At 52.8% G+C, this 15,643-nt stretch overlaps 5 protein-coding genes across 5 annotated transcripts; 3 read left to right on the forward strand and 2 right to left on the reverse strand.

Annotated features, from left to right (window-relative positions):
* Window positions 1-348: 348 nt before the first annotated feature.
* On the reverse strand, window positions 349-3,062 carry KD926_003795 (uncharacterized protein; the record flags this gene model as incomplete). Its single annotated transcript, XM_053097694.1, has 5 exons — window positions 349-945; window positions 1,004-1,329; window positions 1,382-1,490; window positions 1,549-2,704; window positions 2,803-3,062. 5 exons carry the CDS (start codon window positions 3,060-3,062, stop codon window positions 349-351), a joined length of 2,448 nt encoding a protein of 815 aa, XP_052958246.1.
* A 656-nt stretch (window positions 3,063-3,718) lies between these two features.
* Window positions 3,719-6,132, forward strand: KD926_003796 (5'/3'-nucleotidase SurE; the record flags this gene model as incomplete). The annotated part of the gene is made up of 4 exons (XM_053097695.1): window positions 3,719-3,864; window positions 4,356-4,635; window positions 5,075-5,994; window positions 6,063-6,132. The coding sequence occupies 4 exons, from the start codon at window positions 3,719-3,721 to the stop codon at window positions 6,130-6,132; spliced, it is 1,416 nt and encodes a 471-aa protein (XP_052958247.1).
* Window positions 6,133-6,633: 501 nt separating this feature from the next.
* On the reverse strand, window positions 6,634-8,221 carry KD926_003797 (DUF5427 domain-containing protein MTC1; the record flags this gene model as incomplete). The annotated part of the gene is made up of 2 exons (XM_053097696.1): window positions 6,634-7,604; window positions 7,663-8,221. The coding sequence occupies 2 exons, from the start codon at window positions 8,219-8,221 to the stop codon at window positions 6,634-6,636; spliced, it is 1,530 nt and encodes a 509-aa protein (XP_052958248.1).
* A 1,310-nt stretch (window positions 8,222-9,531) lies between these two features.
* On the forward strand, window positions 9,532-10,089 carry KD926_003798 (carboxymuconolactone decarboxylase family protein; the record flags this gene model as incomplete). The annotated part of the gene is made up of 1 exon (XM_053097698.1): window positions 9,532-10,089. The coding sequence occupies one exon, from the start codon at window positions 9,532-9,534 to the stop codon at window positions 10,087-10,089; it is 558 nt and encodes a 185-aa protein (XP_052958249.1).
* A 2,805-nt stretch (window positions 10,090-12,894) lies between these two features.
* On the forward strand, window positions 12,895-15,147 carry KD926_003799 (uncharacterized protein; the record flags this gene model as incomplete). Its single annotated transcript, XM_053097699.1, has 1 exon — window positions 12,895-15,147. The coding sequence occupies one exon, from the start codon at window positions 12,895-12,897 to the stop codon at window positions 15,145-15,147; it is 2,253 nt and encodes a 750-aa protein (XP_052958250.1).
* Window positions 15,148-15,643: the final 496 nt, after the last annotated feature.

Below are 15,643 nucleotides of genomic sequence, written 5' to 3' on the forward strand. Positions count from 1 at the left end.
CTTGTGTACTCTCCCTCCCTCTCTATATGGACTCTTTTTTCGGGGGTGGAAATACATTCATTGCTATGATTTTACGAAGAGCTCTGGGTTGAATAAGATCTAGATAAATTATATGTAAAAAGATAACATGTATGTACACACAAAGATACATACAGCACACAGAAGTCTATTATTGCAGCCGTGAAACCAAATTCTGAAGTATACAAAAAGCCACAGAAACAAATCATCAGTCATGATAGCAGGAGGGGTCGCAAGAAACGCTAAAAGAAAAAGGGTATCTCAAACTCAGTTCTAATCCAATCAATCAATCCTCCGCGCGATCTTTGTGTTTTCATACTTCCCAGGCACCTAGGCCTTGGGAGAACGCTTCTGAACACCAGCTTGATCGATAAGCTCTTGGCCCCGTTCCATCCAGTTCTGGAAACCGTCGTCACTGGGATCCACCGGGAAGTCGTCCCAGATAGCAGTTTCAGAGTCTGGATAAGTAGACCAGATTCCCTTGGGGACGTCGGAGACAGACCACGAAGGAAGCTTGGCCAGCACGCAAGTGTAGTAAACGTAAAGAATCCGGCACAGCAGATCGACTCGCTCGACATAGTGTTGCTTAGTCGGGTCCGGGTTTCGGCCGCCGTCGCCGAGGCGTTTCCACCAGGAGACTCGCCAGCGAAGAGTGAGGAGAATATGGCCCAGCTCGCCCAGGAAGCGCACGTGCGTCTCCTGAGAGATCTGTTTCCATTTGATGTTGTAAAAGTCTCGCTCCAGCTTGCGGAAACCCTCCACTTCCAACATGCGGCAGACAATCCGAGATAGCTGCGCCGCTAGAAGGATCTCACGCTGGTCATCCGGGTTATGGATGTCCATTGGTCGTTCCTGGCCGCCTGATTGAATTGGAACAAAACTGTAGCTCGCACGGCTGGGCATGTTGTTCCATTGTGAGAGCAGAGTCTGTGGATCCAGGTTAGTGACAGAATTTTGTGCGAATCAAAGCCATGTGAAGACTCACGTAGATATTGTTCATTGGATCGCAGTCTTTGACACAAGTGAGCCAGTTCTTCGATTTATCCTTCGACTCCACAATCCGTCGATCAATGAATTCCAAAAAGTTGGACCGAGAGTTGCCGTTGTAGTCACTCAGACTTCGGAGGAATTTGTAAGTCTCTCCCAGGTCGAGGACGTAGAGCGATCCCCAGGATTGGCTGGCACGAATGTTGAAGCGACCTTGCCGTTCGCCAAGGAATGTGAGAAGATCGCTCAGGTCGAATTCGAAGGGGATCTCCATTCGGACTCGACCACTTCTGTCCAAAGTAGGATGATTGACCGCGCGTTGGGCTAAAATACAGTCAGCAACATGAGTCGAAAATAAAGATTGGGCCATGCATACAGATGTAGTTGCACGTTCCATATTCGACAATGTTGGCGAAACAAGCCCGCGCACATGGCTGTTCGTGAAGAGTAGGGCGACATGCGTCACACGGAGCATTCCCATCACACTAGAGGACCAAATCAGTTTCCACTCAGCTAAGTTTTACCAGCCAATGAAAGACCAACCTTGCGTTTATTCAAGCGGCATTGGACGCAGGTATCCTTGTTCTTCCTCCGCAAACCGGCATTGGCCCGGCCTACCATAGACAGAGGTCCCTTGCGGCGCGCACCACGTGGCGGAGAGACAAAATCGGCCGAGGCAATCGAGCCCCCCTGACCATCTTCCTGCACGATCTGAAGCGGTTTGGGCAAACCATCTATCGAGCCGTTGGAGGAGCGCTGCTTGCGTTTTCTAATGGTCGCAACGGACTGAAGCCCGAGGGCTTGCGGTCGAGCATTCGCCCGCTGCGCAGCATTGGACGACGCTCTAGACCTCGAGGGAGCAGAACCAAGGACCTGCTCGGATGGGGTCTCGCTGACCATGTAGGCAGTAGCACTCTGGAGAGGCTGAGACACGTCCGACGCCTCGTCCTTCTGTGCCTCGCTCCACGAGCTGTCTTCGTTCAACTTCCGTTCGGGAAACGCCGAAGGCTCATCGCTAGTAGCGGAGTAGGAGCATTCGTAAACTCCGGAGAAATCGCCCGACACGGACGAGCTTTCCGATTTGTACTGAAACCCGTCCTGTTCTTTGTTGTCTCTAAACAGACCAGGATCCTGCGGAACAGTCGGCATCGACGCAGGAGTCATGTTTGTAGGGAGTTGGGACTCGAGGCTCTCGAGCCAGCGAGATTCAAGCGAGCGCATCGATCCGTGGAAGCCACGCATGGCATTCACATTTTTGTTTGCCAGCTGAGAGCCCATGGACATCGGTACTTGCATTTGGTTACCCATGTGGTCGGTAGTAGAAGGGCTTGTCGACGGCTCGGGCCAGGTCTCGGTCGGCGGGAATGGGAACGGTTGAGGCATGTTCTGGAACGAAAGAAACTGGTCGGGCGAGATGTCTGGGAATCCGTGATCCTGAGAAAGTTCTCCGACATCCTCGACGATGACGGTATTTCCAGAAGCGGTGGGATCCTTCGCATACTGGTAAAGGAGGGGGGTCTCCATGGGGACCCCGGCCGTCAAGGCGTTGAACATTTGGTATTGGGGCCATGAATCATCCAGTTGAAAGTTGTCATCGGCCGAAGGTAGCGTTCTCGGGCTGACGGTGCCACTGATGGTTCCTTCGACGGTGGCATCGGCGACGCTGAACTTATCGGGCGAGGTGGTGGATTGTTTGCTGCTGCGAGAGAAGCCGTCAGTCCGCCACGTGCTTTTTTTTCTTCCCGATTGTTTGGTAGATCATCAGGGGTAAGAGGGGAAGAGGGGCCGGTGACGCACCTGTTGTCGCCTCTTCGATAACCGTTTGACTGTGCCAGGTACGAGGCATCCGGCTGGTCTTTCGCCAGAGGCCCATACTGGGCGTTTACATCAACAATCTCCCCATCGGCCTGGCTTGAATCCTGGCTTGTGTCCCAATCAAGCGGATGTTCGTAAGTCGAGTGTTCCCAGGAGGGGATGGAAAAAGCCGCATCCGTTTGCCAATTATCGAGGATTTTGGGGTCGATGCCCGCAGCCGTCCCAGAGCTCCCGCAGTCCATCCAGGGGATCGGGGGAGGGGGGAAGTAAGCGTGAACGACCTCGAGAAGCTGACAAGGTCTCGACGCGCGTTAACGGGCTTGTAGCCTCTAAACGAGCGACGGATGGTGCAGGAGGGAAGCGCTGAACCCTCGCACCGACGAGGGGGGAAAGCCGTAAGGGGGTGGAATGGGAGGATGGAAATGCGATCGATAGTGAGGTGGAAGATGGAGGGATGATGATGGTCTGATGGTGAGAGTAGAAATTCGACCCGGCTGTGAAGTGTTTCCCCACCAAAGATTTTGCGGCGATCGGTCGTCCGCTAATAACAATTGGCAACACAACTGACTAAGGCCAGCTCCCTACAGTCCGCACTGACCAGGTCATGGAAGGAAAAATACGTGCTAAATCTCCCAAGGTTCCAAAGTAGAAGTGGAGGGGAGGTTAAAGGTTTTTAAGAAGTTATATGCCGTTCCACCAACTACAACTACGGTCCTCATCACGGCCTCCTCGTCCGGCGATCCGAAGGAGGGAACCCCAATAGTCAGGGCAAGGAACAAAAAACACACACAGTGACTATTGTCTCTCGGCGCAAGATCAGGACTGGGCACGAGGAGGGGGGGGGAGGAGATCGCCAATCAATGCTGAAACCCTCCGTGCGACAATCAACTGCAGCACAATGACAGCCAAGGCTGAGGATTACGCGACGCAATCACTCATGGAAACCTGCAACGGGGATCAGTCCTCCGTGCAACACCGGCCCATGTGTTGCTTGCACCGAGCTGAGTGGGAGATCCAAGGCACGGAGGACCCGCCGAGGACATGGTTGGCGCCAGTCGGATTGTCTGGGTGGGAGCTCATCTAAGAATAATAATCAACTAAATCGGTGGTGCCATTCTAGAAGACGGCTTCGGTCGGTCGGTCCAGTGGTCGGTGGTAAGACCAGGGCGACTTTCGTCAAGGGAAAAATTTGCACAGGCGAGCCCACTTTGCCGATTTGCCCAGGTGGTCAGGGTCCGAAGTCGCCTGTCAGAGTCAGATGTGTGCGAGGGAGGAGGGGGGATAATAAAATAATAATAGTTGAAGGTAATAAGAAACAATCAGATCCTTATGCGCGGTGATCAATTGGCACGGGGACCCCTGCAGCCATTTGTGGGCAGGAATAAGAAGAAAATAATAAGAAAAATTGACCCATGCAGCGGGATAAAAGAGGAAATGATGCCACAGATATACTTCAACCATAGTATACAGTATACACCAATTCTACAATGACACTGAGAAATCCCTCCCCAAGAGCACTCCGGCCATTAATATAGGGACTCTTACATCTACCGTCCTCATCTACCACTTGCCATCACCGACCAGATTCTTCTTCCATCGGAATCTCCCCCCACGGCGTCCAACGTTCACCGCAGTCTCTTTTCGGTGCACGTCGGGTTCTCCGTCACAGCCATACATGTATCTCTGGCTGAGTTCCCGCCATTTGGGTGGAATCCAGTGAAATGTGACGGTATGGAAACATCCCCCCGCAAGGACAGCGGCTTCACCGTGACCGAATTGGAGAGTTCATCCCCGGGATGTCTTCGGCATGTCGGGGTAAGTAGGAACGTTGCTGGAGTCTTTCTCCAGATTCACCGTTTTGAAGACTTATAAGTACTCGACGATAATCTTCAACGGGTCTAAGACCCAATCGAAGCTGCTCTCGTCTTCTACTTGATCCGTCCGTGTTCTAGACCTGGTCTCTGCCTGTCTATCCTGTCCTCCGCCTATTTCTGCGCCAAGTTATCGCAAACACCCTCAGGTCAATTCGACTTCCATCATGCATATCTTGGTAGGTTTTCTTTTTCTTCTCCACCATCTTCTTATCTTGCCTGATCCTGCTTGTCTTCCTTGACCTCGACTGTCATCCAATAGCTGGATTGACCCTCAGGTCACCCGACAAGTCCTTGGCTCGCTATCTACCCCCACGCCACCCTCTTAGCTTCTACTTCTTATTCTTCTTCAAACTAATCACCGTGCGCCATGCGATCAACAGGTAGTCAACGATGACGGTCCGCCGTGCAGCCGACTCTCCCCCTACATCCTCCCGTTCGTCAATGCCCTCCAAGACGCCGGCCATATCGTCTCCGTCGCCATCCCCGCCGCCTCGCGCTCCTGGATCGGCAAGGCGCATCTGATCGAAGCCTCCCTGAAAGCCACCTACGTGCCGCCCGCCGCCTTCCGCAACGATGCCACCTGGGACGAGGAATTCGAGTCCCCCGAAGAATCCACCGACGATGCTGCGACACAAGCGCACAACGACGAATGGGTCGTGATCCGCAACGGCACGCCCGCCAGCTGCGTCCAACTCGGACTCTTCAACCTCTTCGCGGAGCGCGGGCCCTTCGACCTCGTGATCTCCGGCCCCAACCACGGCCGGAACACTTCCACCATCTATAACCTCTCGTCCGGCACCGTCGGCGGCGCCCTCGAGGCCGCGACCTGCGGGAAGCGCGCCATCGCCATCTCCTTCGGCAGCAAGGACCCCCAGCCCGCTGACACCATCGCCGCCGCCTCGCGACTCGCCGTCAAGCTCGTCGACCACCTGTCGCGCCACTGGGACGAGCGCGTCGAGCTGTATAACTTGAATGTTCCGATGCGGGCCGATGTCGAGACCAGACCGATTCAATACACCCGTGCTCTGCCGTACTACTGGGCCCGGGGATACCTGTACGCCGAGGAGGAGCCGGCGCAACAGCAGCAGCAGCAGCAGCAGAAGACAACGACGACAACGATGAACGGTCTGACGAATGGGGAGTCGCTGGCCAATGGCGTCGCGAAGGCGGTCAACGGGTCCTCGTCGCGATTAAAGGAGCGCAGTTTCAACTGGTCCGCTCAGCTATCGGATATGAAGAAGGCGCTGCAGGCCAGCGAGGAGGGGACAGATGCGCATACGGTGCTGAATGGGGACGTCAGGTAAGTTGGGGGGTGGAGAGAGATTTCCATATCTCAAAACGAGCAATGAAGCTAACAGAATCAAATAGTGTGACGGCCCTCCGTGCGAATTTCTGGCATGTTCCTGGTCTGGATGGGCCATTGGAATTGGACAATTAACTTCATATGAAAAGAAAAGAGGATTGAGGGATGAGGAATGTTTAGAAGGGGTGACGTTAGATGATATGATAGATAGATACCCCCAAAGGTTCTTGTTTTTGTTATTACTTCTATTTCTGCTTTCACTTCTACTTCTACTTCTACTTCCATAAGGCCGGAATTTGCACCGGATGGCAAAAGTATCTCTAAGATCTAATGGCATTGACTAGAATGAGGCGCACTCATCTAGATTGATTACTTATATACAACAAATTGGACCACTTATCTCGTTTGAAGGTCATGTTTGGGATTAACATCGCTATCACCCATTAATATGAAACAGGCACGGTTTGCAAGAACATGATATGAAATGGAACACATTATATGAGAGGGGATGGAGGGCTGAGGAGTATCATCTGATCATGGAATAATGGCATATCAACAAACGGCAGGGTAGAACATGGCAACCTAAAGGAATGACAACACGAAAGAAAAGGGAGAAAAGTCAAGCGAAGCCAACTTCTAGAGTGCCCGCGCAACCTCTCCCGCTCCGCTCTCCACGACCGACGCCTGCTCAGCACGCATCTTGCCCTTGGCGACTCCCGCCTCGCCAACGCCCATTCTACGCGCCACGTAGCGCTGCGCGACAACTCCCGTGGCCAGGGAGAGCGTTTCCTCGATCCATTCGGCCGCCCATTCGCGAGGGTCCACGCCGCCGCTCTCGACGATCTCAGCAATCTCCTCCGGGACGACTGCGCGGGGGATCTCCTCTTCAGGGTTGGTTTCCCCGACGGCCGGGGCCGAGGAGTCGAGCCACTCGATCCATTTCTGCGGCACGGCCTGCGACACCGTGTGGAAGGCGATGCCGTGGATGGGGTCGTGCAGGTACAGGGCGAAGGTGATCTCTTCTTCGGTTGCGTCGGGAACGTCCACCACACCAGAGGGAGTGGCCTTGTCCGTGGTCGGGCCCGCCTGGAACAGTTCCGTCGACGAGGTCTGGCTGATGGCCTGAATGGCCAGGAAGATGTCGCTATTGCGCACGGGGTTTGTCTCGCTCAGGACCTGGCTGGCTTGCTTCGCGGCTTCCTCGACGCCTCCCTTGGCCGAGAAGAACTCGGCGGCATAGGACTCGGCACTGGCCCGCGCCAGCTTGGTAGCTTCAACGGAGCCACGAATCGCGGAGAGATTGCGAGGGTTACCCGGGGTAACTGTGCGCCACCACGGGCCATCGCGCCAGCCCGCCGTAGCACCGGTGATATCAATTCCGCGTCTGGGTGCCGATTCCTGGCCTCGCTGGATCACGAGGAGGTCACCACCTTCGACTTGGGACATCACGCGAGAGAAGACGGCGTAAACCAGAGGGTCGAGGCTGGGGTAGCCGGAGAAGTCGTGGGTCACATGGATTTGGAGACGTTCATGGGACGAGATCGGGGGCGCGAGGGTGTGGATGAGGTTGGTAAAGGTAGGGATCGCCATGTTCCGGAGCTCACCACCTAGAAGAAACGAAAGTCAGATATATCATGCATAAATCGTAAGGGACGGAGTACATACCAAAATCTTTCAGCGCACCGACATTGCCTTTAACCTGTTGAGCCCACTTCTGGGCTTCTTCGTTGTGCTGGATCTCTTTCACGGCGGCCTCGGCTTGCTTCATGGCAGCACTGGCCGTTGCGAAGATACCTCCCCCCCATCCCCACCATCCACCACCCGCAGAAGCCTCCTCTGTCGCAGGATTCTCTGATTCTGATTTCTGCACATTATCAGCCTGAGCGGTTGCACGAGCCGAGGGAGCGCTCTCCTCTGATTTGCGTGGAGTAGGCTTCTCTTCGCTGGATCGGCCGGTGGAGGGGGTCGTCGCCGCCGCCGCAGCTGGCTTGGGCGACTTGATGGTGGGTCTAGGCTCGTTAGTAGAGGCCCGCGGGGTTCCAGGAATACTGCTTGGACGCTGCGAAGCTAGATTGTCCAATTCAGCCAGGATGTCCTGTTCGGACTGCGCAGCGGGAGGTGCAGCAGCCGGCTGAGACGCTTGCTTGTCGGAGTCCTCGACCCCGAGATTGTCAAATTGAGCAAGAAGCTCGTCGCTGGTCGGCTTGCCACCTTTAGGACGCATATTGCCGGTCGGAAGTGGATGGCTTGCAGCACAGGGTGTTTGTTTGTTTGTGTTATGTATGGTCGCTAGGGACACTGATGGAGAGAGGTGGACTTGATCTCGCTCGGGATGATGTTTCGGGCGGTGGAGATAGAGATGACCTGCGCCAAGAAGCGTTAGCGTGCAGCTTCTACGTAGACTCTAGTTAAGGTACGTAGATGACATTACCTGTGCAGGCTGTGCTTGGTTTTATTATCTATTTATATCAGTGCCTTTGTGTGTATTTTTCGGTCTGGAGCTGGTTATTGAAAATGAACGGGGTTTGTTTTAAGGCAGTTATTCGGGCTGAATTTGGAGCTACAAGTTGTGCATAAATAGTATGAGTTTAGTATATATTTCGGCTGTTGTTCTACAGCGGTATTGTACATAGGCCAGGGGCAGGAAATTGAAATAACCAAAATAATCAAGCCAAACCGGTAAAAAATGATAAAATAACCAAGGGAAAGAAGGTTTATCGACACCTACTTAAATAAGCCATTGTTTAAGTAGCGAGTGCTTTTGTGAATTGCCTCAGACATACAAGTCTTCTACATCCAGTGTTCCACGGAGTATGAACAATCTGGCCCTCTTCAAATACTCTAGGATAATACTGATAAGCAGGCCCCATTGAACTACCATTGTTGCACTAGATTAGCTTATGCGTCTATTGCAGTATATCCCCCCCCCCCCCCCCCCCCTCGAGGAAACTGCGGCAAAGAATGAACACCGGGCCGCTGAGCGGAAAACCTACGGAAAACTAGCTGAGCAATTGCGACTTTCCTCTGCGACGAATATGCGAAATACCCGCCTGGGGTATTATCCAACATATAAATGTTCCAGTTCGAAACGCAGCATTCAACCAATTCATATGAAAACAGGTCGCGCAGAGTATACGGAAGTAAACCTCTTATACTTCCTATATCTACTTCTCACTGGCTCGGCTCACCCGCAGGCCGCAGCGGACCCTTCCGCGGCCCGTGGGGTGCAAGCTGGAGGAGGGCCGGAAATGAGACGGTTTAAATGGTGGCAGTCCCCCACGTCGGTTCAAATTTGAGAGTGATTGCGCTTTGCAGCTTGCATTGAATTACCAGAGATACGCAGACTCGCTACCGGTCATCAAAAGATTCCCAGAAAGAATAGAGAGGGGTATTCACTCGTTAGTATGGAAAATCAACACCCCACATCAATTCCCGGCAGGATGTATTGACAGTTGACACACCTGACAGTCAAGAAGCCAACCTAAGTGCCTTTCGTTTTGGCCTAAAAACCGTCTGGAATCCATCCATTTCACCATGCGTCTCCCATATGTGCCCGATGCCCCACCAACCAACACTCCCGAAGAGGCCGATATCCTGGCTCGAGTGCAAGCCCGACGTGGCCCCGGCGGCCTCATCCCACTGGACCGTGCTCTTCTGCACTCCTTCCCCGTCGCGGATGGTTGGAACTCGTTTATCGGAGCCATTCGCACTCGAACGAGCCTCTCACAAGTCATCCGCGAACTGATCATTTGCCGCGTGGCCGTCCTCAACGGGGCATGGTTTGAATGGGAGCATCATGCGCCGTTGCTGCGGGACGGCGGGTTGGCCGAGGACGCAATCAGAGTAGTCCGCGATGCGCAGGCGGATCTTTCTCTGCTCGTCCGGGACAAAGTCATCAGCGCGGCAGAGAGCGCTGTCATCAAGTACACCGATGCCATGACGACGACCGTCGCTGTGCCCGACGAGGTGTTTCAAGAACTGAAGGGACTCTTTAACGACCAAGAGGTTGTGGAAATCACCGCCACTGCGGCGGCTTACAATTGCGTCAGTAGATTCCTGGTGGCTCTAGATGTGGGAGAGAAAAACCAATAGACTATATATGACTTGTGGCATGCCTTCTGTTGAGATGTGCGAACTACGGGCAACGACCTATAATGGAAATTAAGACCCACTAAAAGAATAGACAGCAGGAACCACTTCCAAGAACATAGAATTGGGTGAAGTCTCTATGTACCTTAACACCGTTGATAGAAAGTGTCTGATAATTCCTGGGTGGCAGATGATCAATTGAAAGTCATTGGGTTTCCTGATCCTGGGGCCCAAATTTTGTAAGTAGTAATGATTGTGAATTTTTATGGTCTAACTCAGAGTGAATGTTCACACTCAGATCCTCAATAGTACCTAGGCATCAAGCCAAAAAGTCAATAGATCGTCCCCCTCCTTCACTCCCTTAGTTCTCCTTTGTAAGACACACTCCCGCATCCGTTTGATCTCTTATTGTATCTTAGTCCGTTTGTCTCAGGCGGGCTGATTTCTGGAATGAATGAGTGAATACGGATACAGATAATGAGCTAAAACTAAGTTTGTAGTGGGAGATAAGGCCGTGGAGATTATTATGTCCGTCTTTCTCTACCTACTTTCTACCTACCCAGATGATGGCAAACGGGCGATGATGTCAAAGACCGCAGGCCGTGGGTAGGTATTGGAGTGACAGTTACCGTAAACTACTGATTGTATATTCGCGCCAATGACAGGGCGTGCAGTTCTGGACAGATGAAGGGGCCCTGGAAGTCCTCTGGATGGAAGTGTTGCAGGAGGATGCCAGACCAAAAAAAAAAAAAAGCATGGCTGGATGCACCTGTATACTGTCACTGAGCATTTGGCAGAGTGATTGAACTATTCCACAGTAAAGAAGAAGAAATGGATGGACAGAGAAAAGGGGATGCAACGCCAGGACATCGCTCGGTGCATCAATACCTCAGTACACAATACCGTCAGGAAACGGACAGGGCGACGACTGCCCGCTGCCTGATTAGTCAAGATCTCGATAAACTGTTCGGCGATATCTTTTATCCGGAGCCACAGGCAATTTCATTGAATAGAGATGTGGGGCCAGTCCTAAATGAAAATTACAGGGCTGCTCGTTACCATACCGGACGGTACCCGCAGAACGGACCACCTCAGCAGCGACACCTCAGGCATAGTCGTAGTTTAATGTTGTCTACGGAGTACGGTGGACTGGCTATGGTCAGGCATTTTTCCCTCTGCAAAATCAATCCATTCTTCAGCCAGTTCCATTTACCTCCTCCTACGCAAACTCCCTCTTTTACTCGCTCCCTCGACTGCTCTGACTCTCTGTCAAGGCTTCCTTTGCCTGTCTTCCAGAGTTCAGTCCTTCAGCCCCTTCTTCATCCTTTCACTCCACCTCCCCACGTTCCCGTCGACTTAGCTTCATACTTCCTCCGTACTTCCCATACTACGACTACTTCCGTTTCTACAACTCCTACTTCCCTACCAACCCCCATCTGCACCGCCAGACCTCTCTACTCAACACCCCTCCCGGGTTATTCCTCCCATCTATTCAGACTGGCTCTTCTCAATTGGAGTCTGGAATCGTTTTTTCTGCCCTTCGCTTGATCTTCCCTCCTGGGTTGAGACTGGAGAGCGTGGCTAAAACGCATAGTAGCATTTTTTTTCTTCCTTTCTGTTGCTTACCCGCTCGATTTTCTTTTTACTTCTACCTCTTCCCACTACAACAACACCACGCCATCTTGCTAATTAAGCATCGCAATCTCCCTTTCCTCGTCGATTATCTTTTTCTCCATTTCAATCATCTTTTCCTGCCTTTCTTCCTACCATCGGAGGCGTGGTGGACAAGCATACCGACCTTTCCCCTGCTGACCCGCACCCGCACCCATTTACTTTCTCTCACGTTACCAAGTTGCTTCTGGAAGGGAAATCCGTGTCAAAGAAACGGCGGATCTTTGATCGCCAATTTCCTTACTTCCATTTCCCAGTTCTCCACACCGCGAATCTCGCAGTGATCCTTTTGTTCGGGTTGAATCTTCATTCTGTCTGTGGTGGAAAGGCCGATAGAAGCAGTCCTTCAGTCATTCTTTCGGCTTACCCGCTCGGCTTTCCTACTTTTCCCTTTCGAGAGAGTCTTTCTACTCTTCCTTTCTCCCTCCCTGGCAGCCGTTCGCGACCATCTCTATTGTAGACAAAACAACGCTTCACCTCTGCCTCGTCAACCAACCCCCCCTTCGACTTTATCTTACGATCTTGGGGCCTGGCTCCCTCTTTGGCTCCTTCCAGTCGACACCCCCTCGTCACCGCCAACGGACTGGCTCTGTTTATCTTTTCCCGCAAGGTACGTTTCCAATCGTGTGCGCCGCTCTACATCTACTCTCTCTCTCTCTCTCTCTCTCTCTCTCTTGCCAGTCAGAACTTTGTTGCGCTTTGCCCGGTTTTTCTTTTCTTTTCTTTCTTTTTTCCCTCCTCTTCTCTCTACCACCACCCAAAAAATTCTATATGACTCCCATTCATGTTCCTTACCTTCTCTCTACCCATCACTTTTCTTTTTCCTGTTTTTCTCAACTCGCTTCCTTTCGCCCGCGATCTCGTTCTCCATTCCGGTCCGTCGTGCATTTGCTTTGGACTATTACGCTGCAGTTACTACTGGTTTCTTGGCGCCGCAAGCGAACTTTTCAACCCAAGTCTACTCCATTAACGCTGTACAGGCATCGAAGTCCCGTTCTTGGGCGCCGTAGAAAACGGCTCTTCTTTTTATCTCTATTTCCATTCGCCGCCAGCGTGCGAATATCTTCCATCTTTCTTAATAGTCTTGTCTATTGTATCTGTCAGCGTCTGTTCCCTCTCTACTGAGTCTATTTGGCCATGGCTCCTGTCGCTCAAGGCGACTTCGAAATGGACAGTCATACTTCGGACATGGCCAGCCAGGACTCCCCGCTGCGCCGACAATTCTCCGAACCTCTTTATGGCCATTCGGCGTCCACACAGGCATCGCCATCTCCTTCTCCTATACCGCAGAAGTCGAAATGCGACTGGTGTGGGGAGGGTCTTGAATCGTCTCATAAAGAGGCCCTCAAACAACATATTGCCACCGTGCATCCGCAGATCGCTAAGCGGTCGTATAACGAAGCTGTCAATGGAACTCATTCCTATGATACCGACGAGCAGCTCGACGCCGACGATGATGAAGAAGAAGAAGAAGAGAACGCTGCTCTCGATGTTCAAATAGGGGATGTAGAAGAAGCGGAGGCAGAAGAGGAGGAAGAGGACGCGATCGAGGCCACGGAGAATGGCATCGCGGAAGGCGGCGAAGCCACCGCGACATATGAAAACGAAAACGACCAGAATGACATCGATGAAGAGGAGACCGGCATCGACGGTGACGCTGAAGGCCCCGAAGGAGAATCCGATCTTGCACTATCAAACCAGCTGCACGAATTCTCACGCGAACAAGATTCGGTCACATTAGAAAAGCGTCTGCACAATCTTTGGAATATCCATGATATCCGCAGATTCTCTGCGGACTACGATGAGACATATGCCGGTCTGGAGAAAAATTGGACGCATGTCTTTGATGATGCGAAGCGCGCTAAACAACGCGACGCGTCTGATTCTTTCACACGACCGGAACCATACAGGAAGTCCAAGGTGGCCAGAGGGGAATTTTTGGAAATAACCCCTCTCGAGAATCTCCTGGCTCAGCTTCGTGACGCTGAGAAACGCTCGCAGGATGAGCTTTACGCTATCACCGAAAACGTGGCCTATGTCTTGAAAGCATGGCAGGACGAGTACCTAGCTATCGAAAAACTCCACAGGGCTGCAACTCGTCACAATGTCAAGCAAACCAGCGGGCCGCGAAAGCTCGACCGGCGGGAAGTTTTCGAAGACAAGAAGGAGGCAATGCTGTATGGGTACAAACACGACCCCAAGGAAGATAAGGTTGGCAACCAGAACCCGTTCGTTCAGGGCGGGTTCAAGCCAACGCCCGCACAGGCGAGAAAGATTATTGCCAAATCGAGCTCGAATTCTAGCGAACCGAATCCTGACGGTTGGCCGACTATCTCCAAGTTCGGCGTGGAGCATGTCCCCAAATTCCAAAATCCCCCCCGCGAGGATTTCGTGGGGAAGGCGACTCGCAAGCGCAAGGCTGCCGAGCTGGAAGCTGCCAGAGCCAACGACACCGACGATGTACTCGCCGAGTCTCCTGCTCTTGCGGATCCCTACACAGAAAATGTAGGAAGACGACGCACCCGCACCCGTCGTTCGGCCGCAGAGGCCGAGTTCCAATCCCCGGTCCCAACACGAGGATCTACCCGAGGCCGTGGAAGAGGCCGTGGACGGGGCGCTGCCCGCATGGGCTCTCGTGCGGGATCCGAGGCTCCTCAGTCCGAAGCGGCCGCAGGCTCAGCTCGTGCGTCGGCTCGAGCCTCTGGTCGTGAAGGGGCGGCTCCAACGTCGGGGCTGCTGCAGATACGCACCGCACCGTCCCAGCTCGCGCCGCTTGAACCGGCACCCAGCGGCGCGCAAGCGCGCTCCTCCCCGACCGCCACCATCTCCCCCGCGGAGGGAAATCCGGACAGTGCCATGGACCCGGCGGAACAGGCTCGACGCGACAAGATCGCCAACTCGAAGAATCCGAAGCGCACGGAAGCTATGCTGAACCACTGGGCTCGATTCAATCGAGAAGGGCGGACGCGCAATCCTAAACGGTCGAAAGCCCAGATTGAGGCCGATCGGGCCGCTGAAGCGGCTAGAAAGGCAGTCGAGCCCCCGAAGATTGTAGGCAAGAAGAAGAGGTTGAGTAGCCCGACGTTTGGTGATACTCCGAATACCGACCTTGGTCTCGCTCCGACACCCACGTTACCAGCACCCGCTTCGCTGGCGCCCGGCCCTCCTGGGCCACACCCTCAATTGGCGCCTATGCCGGCTCCTCGTGGCTCAATGGCCCCGTATGCTCCTATTGACCCCCGAGCTGTCGCGCCCTTCCCTCCCGGGCCCCCGGGCCCTCTTCAGCCTCCGCCTCCGCAGCCATATCACACGCCTTATCCGGATTTCTACAACTTTTACGGAGCAGCCGGCGGTGGTATGCCTCATGCAGGTCGTGCCCGGCCTAATTGAAGCCTTTTACTCCTGACCTCGTAGAAGTTCCTTTCTGTTGATATGTATTATCCTGTTTGTTCGATGTTTTTTGTGTTTGCGAATTTATAAGCGTGTTACATGCTAGCGATCGGCGCAGGGTCTGTTTTCATGTTTTTTTTTTTTTTTTTTTTTTTTTTTTTGTTCCCCGAAAACTGTACAATTTGGAGGCTCCATGGCTTCCTGTCCGTCTCATTTCTAAGTTTTTTTTTTTTTTTTTTAATTTTTTTTTTTCACTCTCATTGCCTCTGGACAGCATTGGTGAATCGAGGTACTTGTACATTTAGGAAGGAATAATGTCTTGGGGGTTGGTGTCGATCGTTCTGTATTCTGGTGGATAACTGAATTTGGGTCTAGATGCTTTTGTGAGGCCCTTTGATTTTGGGCTTGGATTGGATGAACCTTGAATTTACTACGATCATAAATAAATCCTCCAAAAATTAATTGAATTGAATCTTGCATCTTCATCCAGTCACTG

This window comes from Aspergillus affinis, assembly GCF_023601865.1.
Source record: "Aspergillus affinis strain CMG 70 chromosome Unknown NODE_19_length_383810_cov_86_361570, whole genome shotgun sequence".
Classification (NCBI taxonomy): Eukaryota; Fungi; Ascomycota; class Eurotiomycetes; order Eurotiales; family Aspergillaceae; genus Aspergillus; species Aspergillus affinis.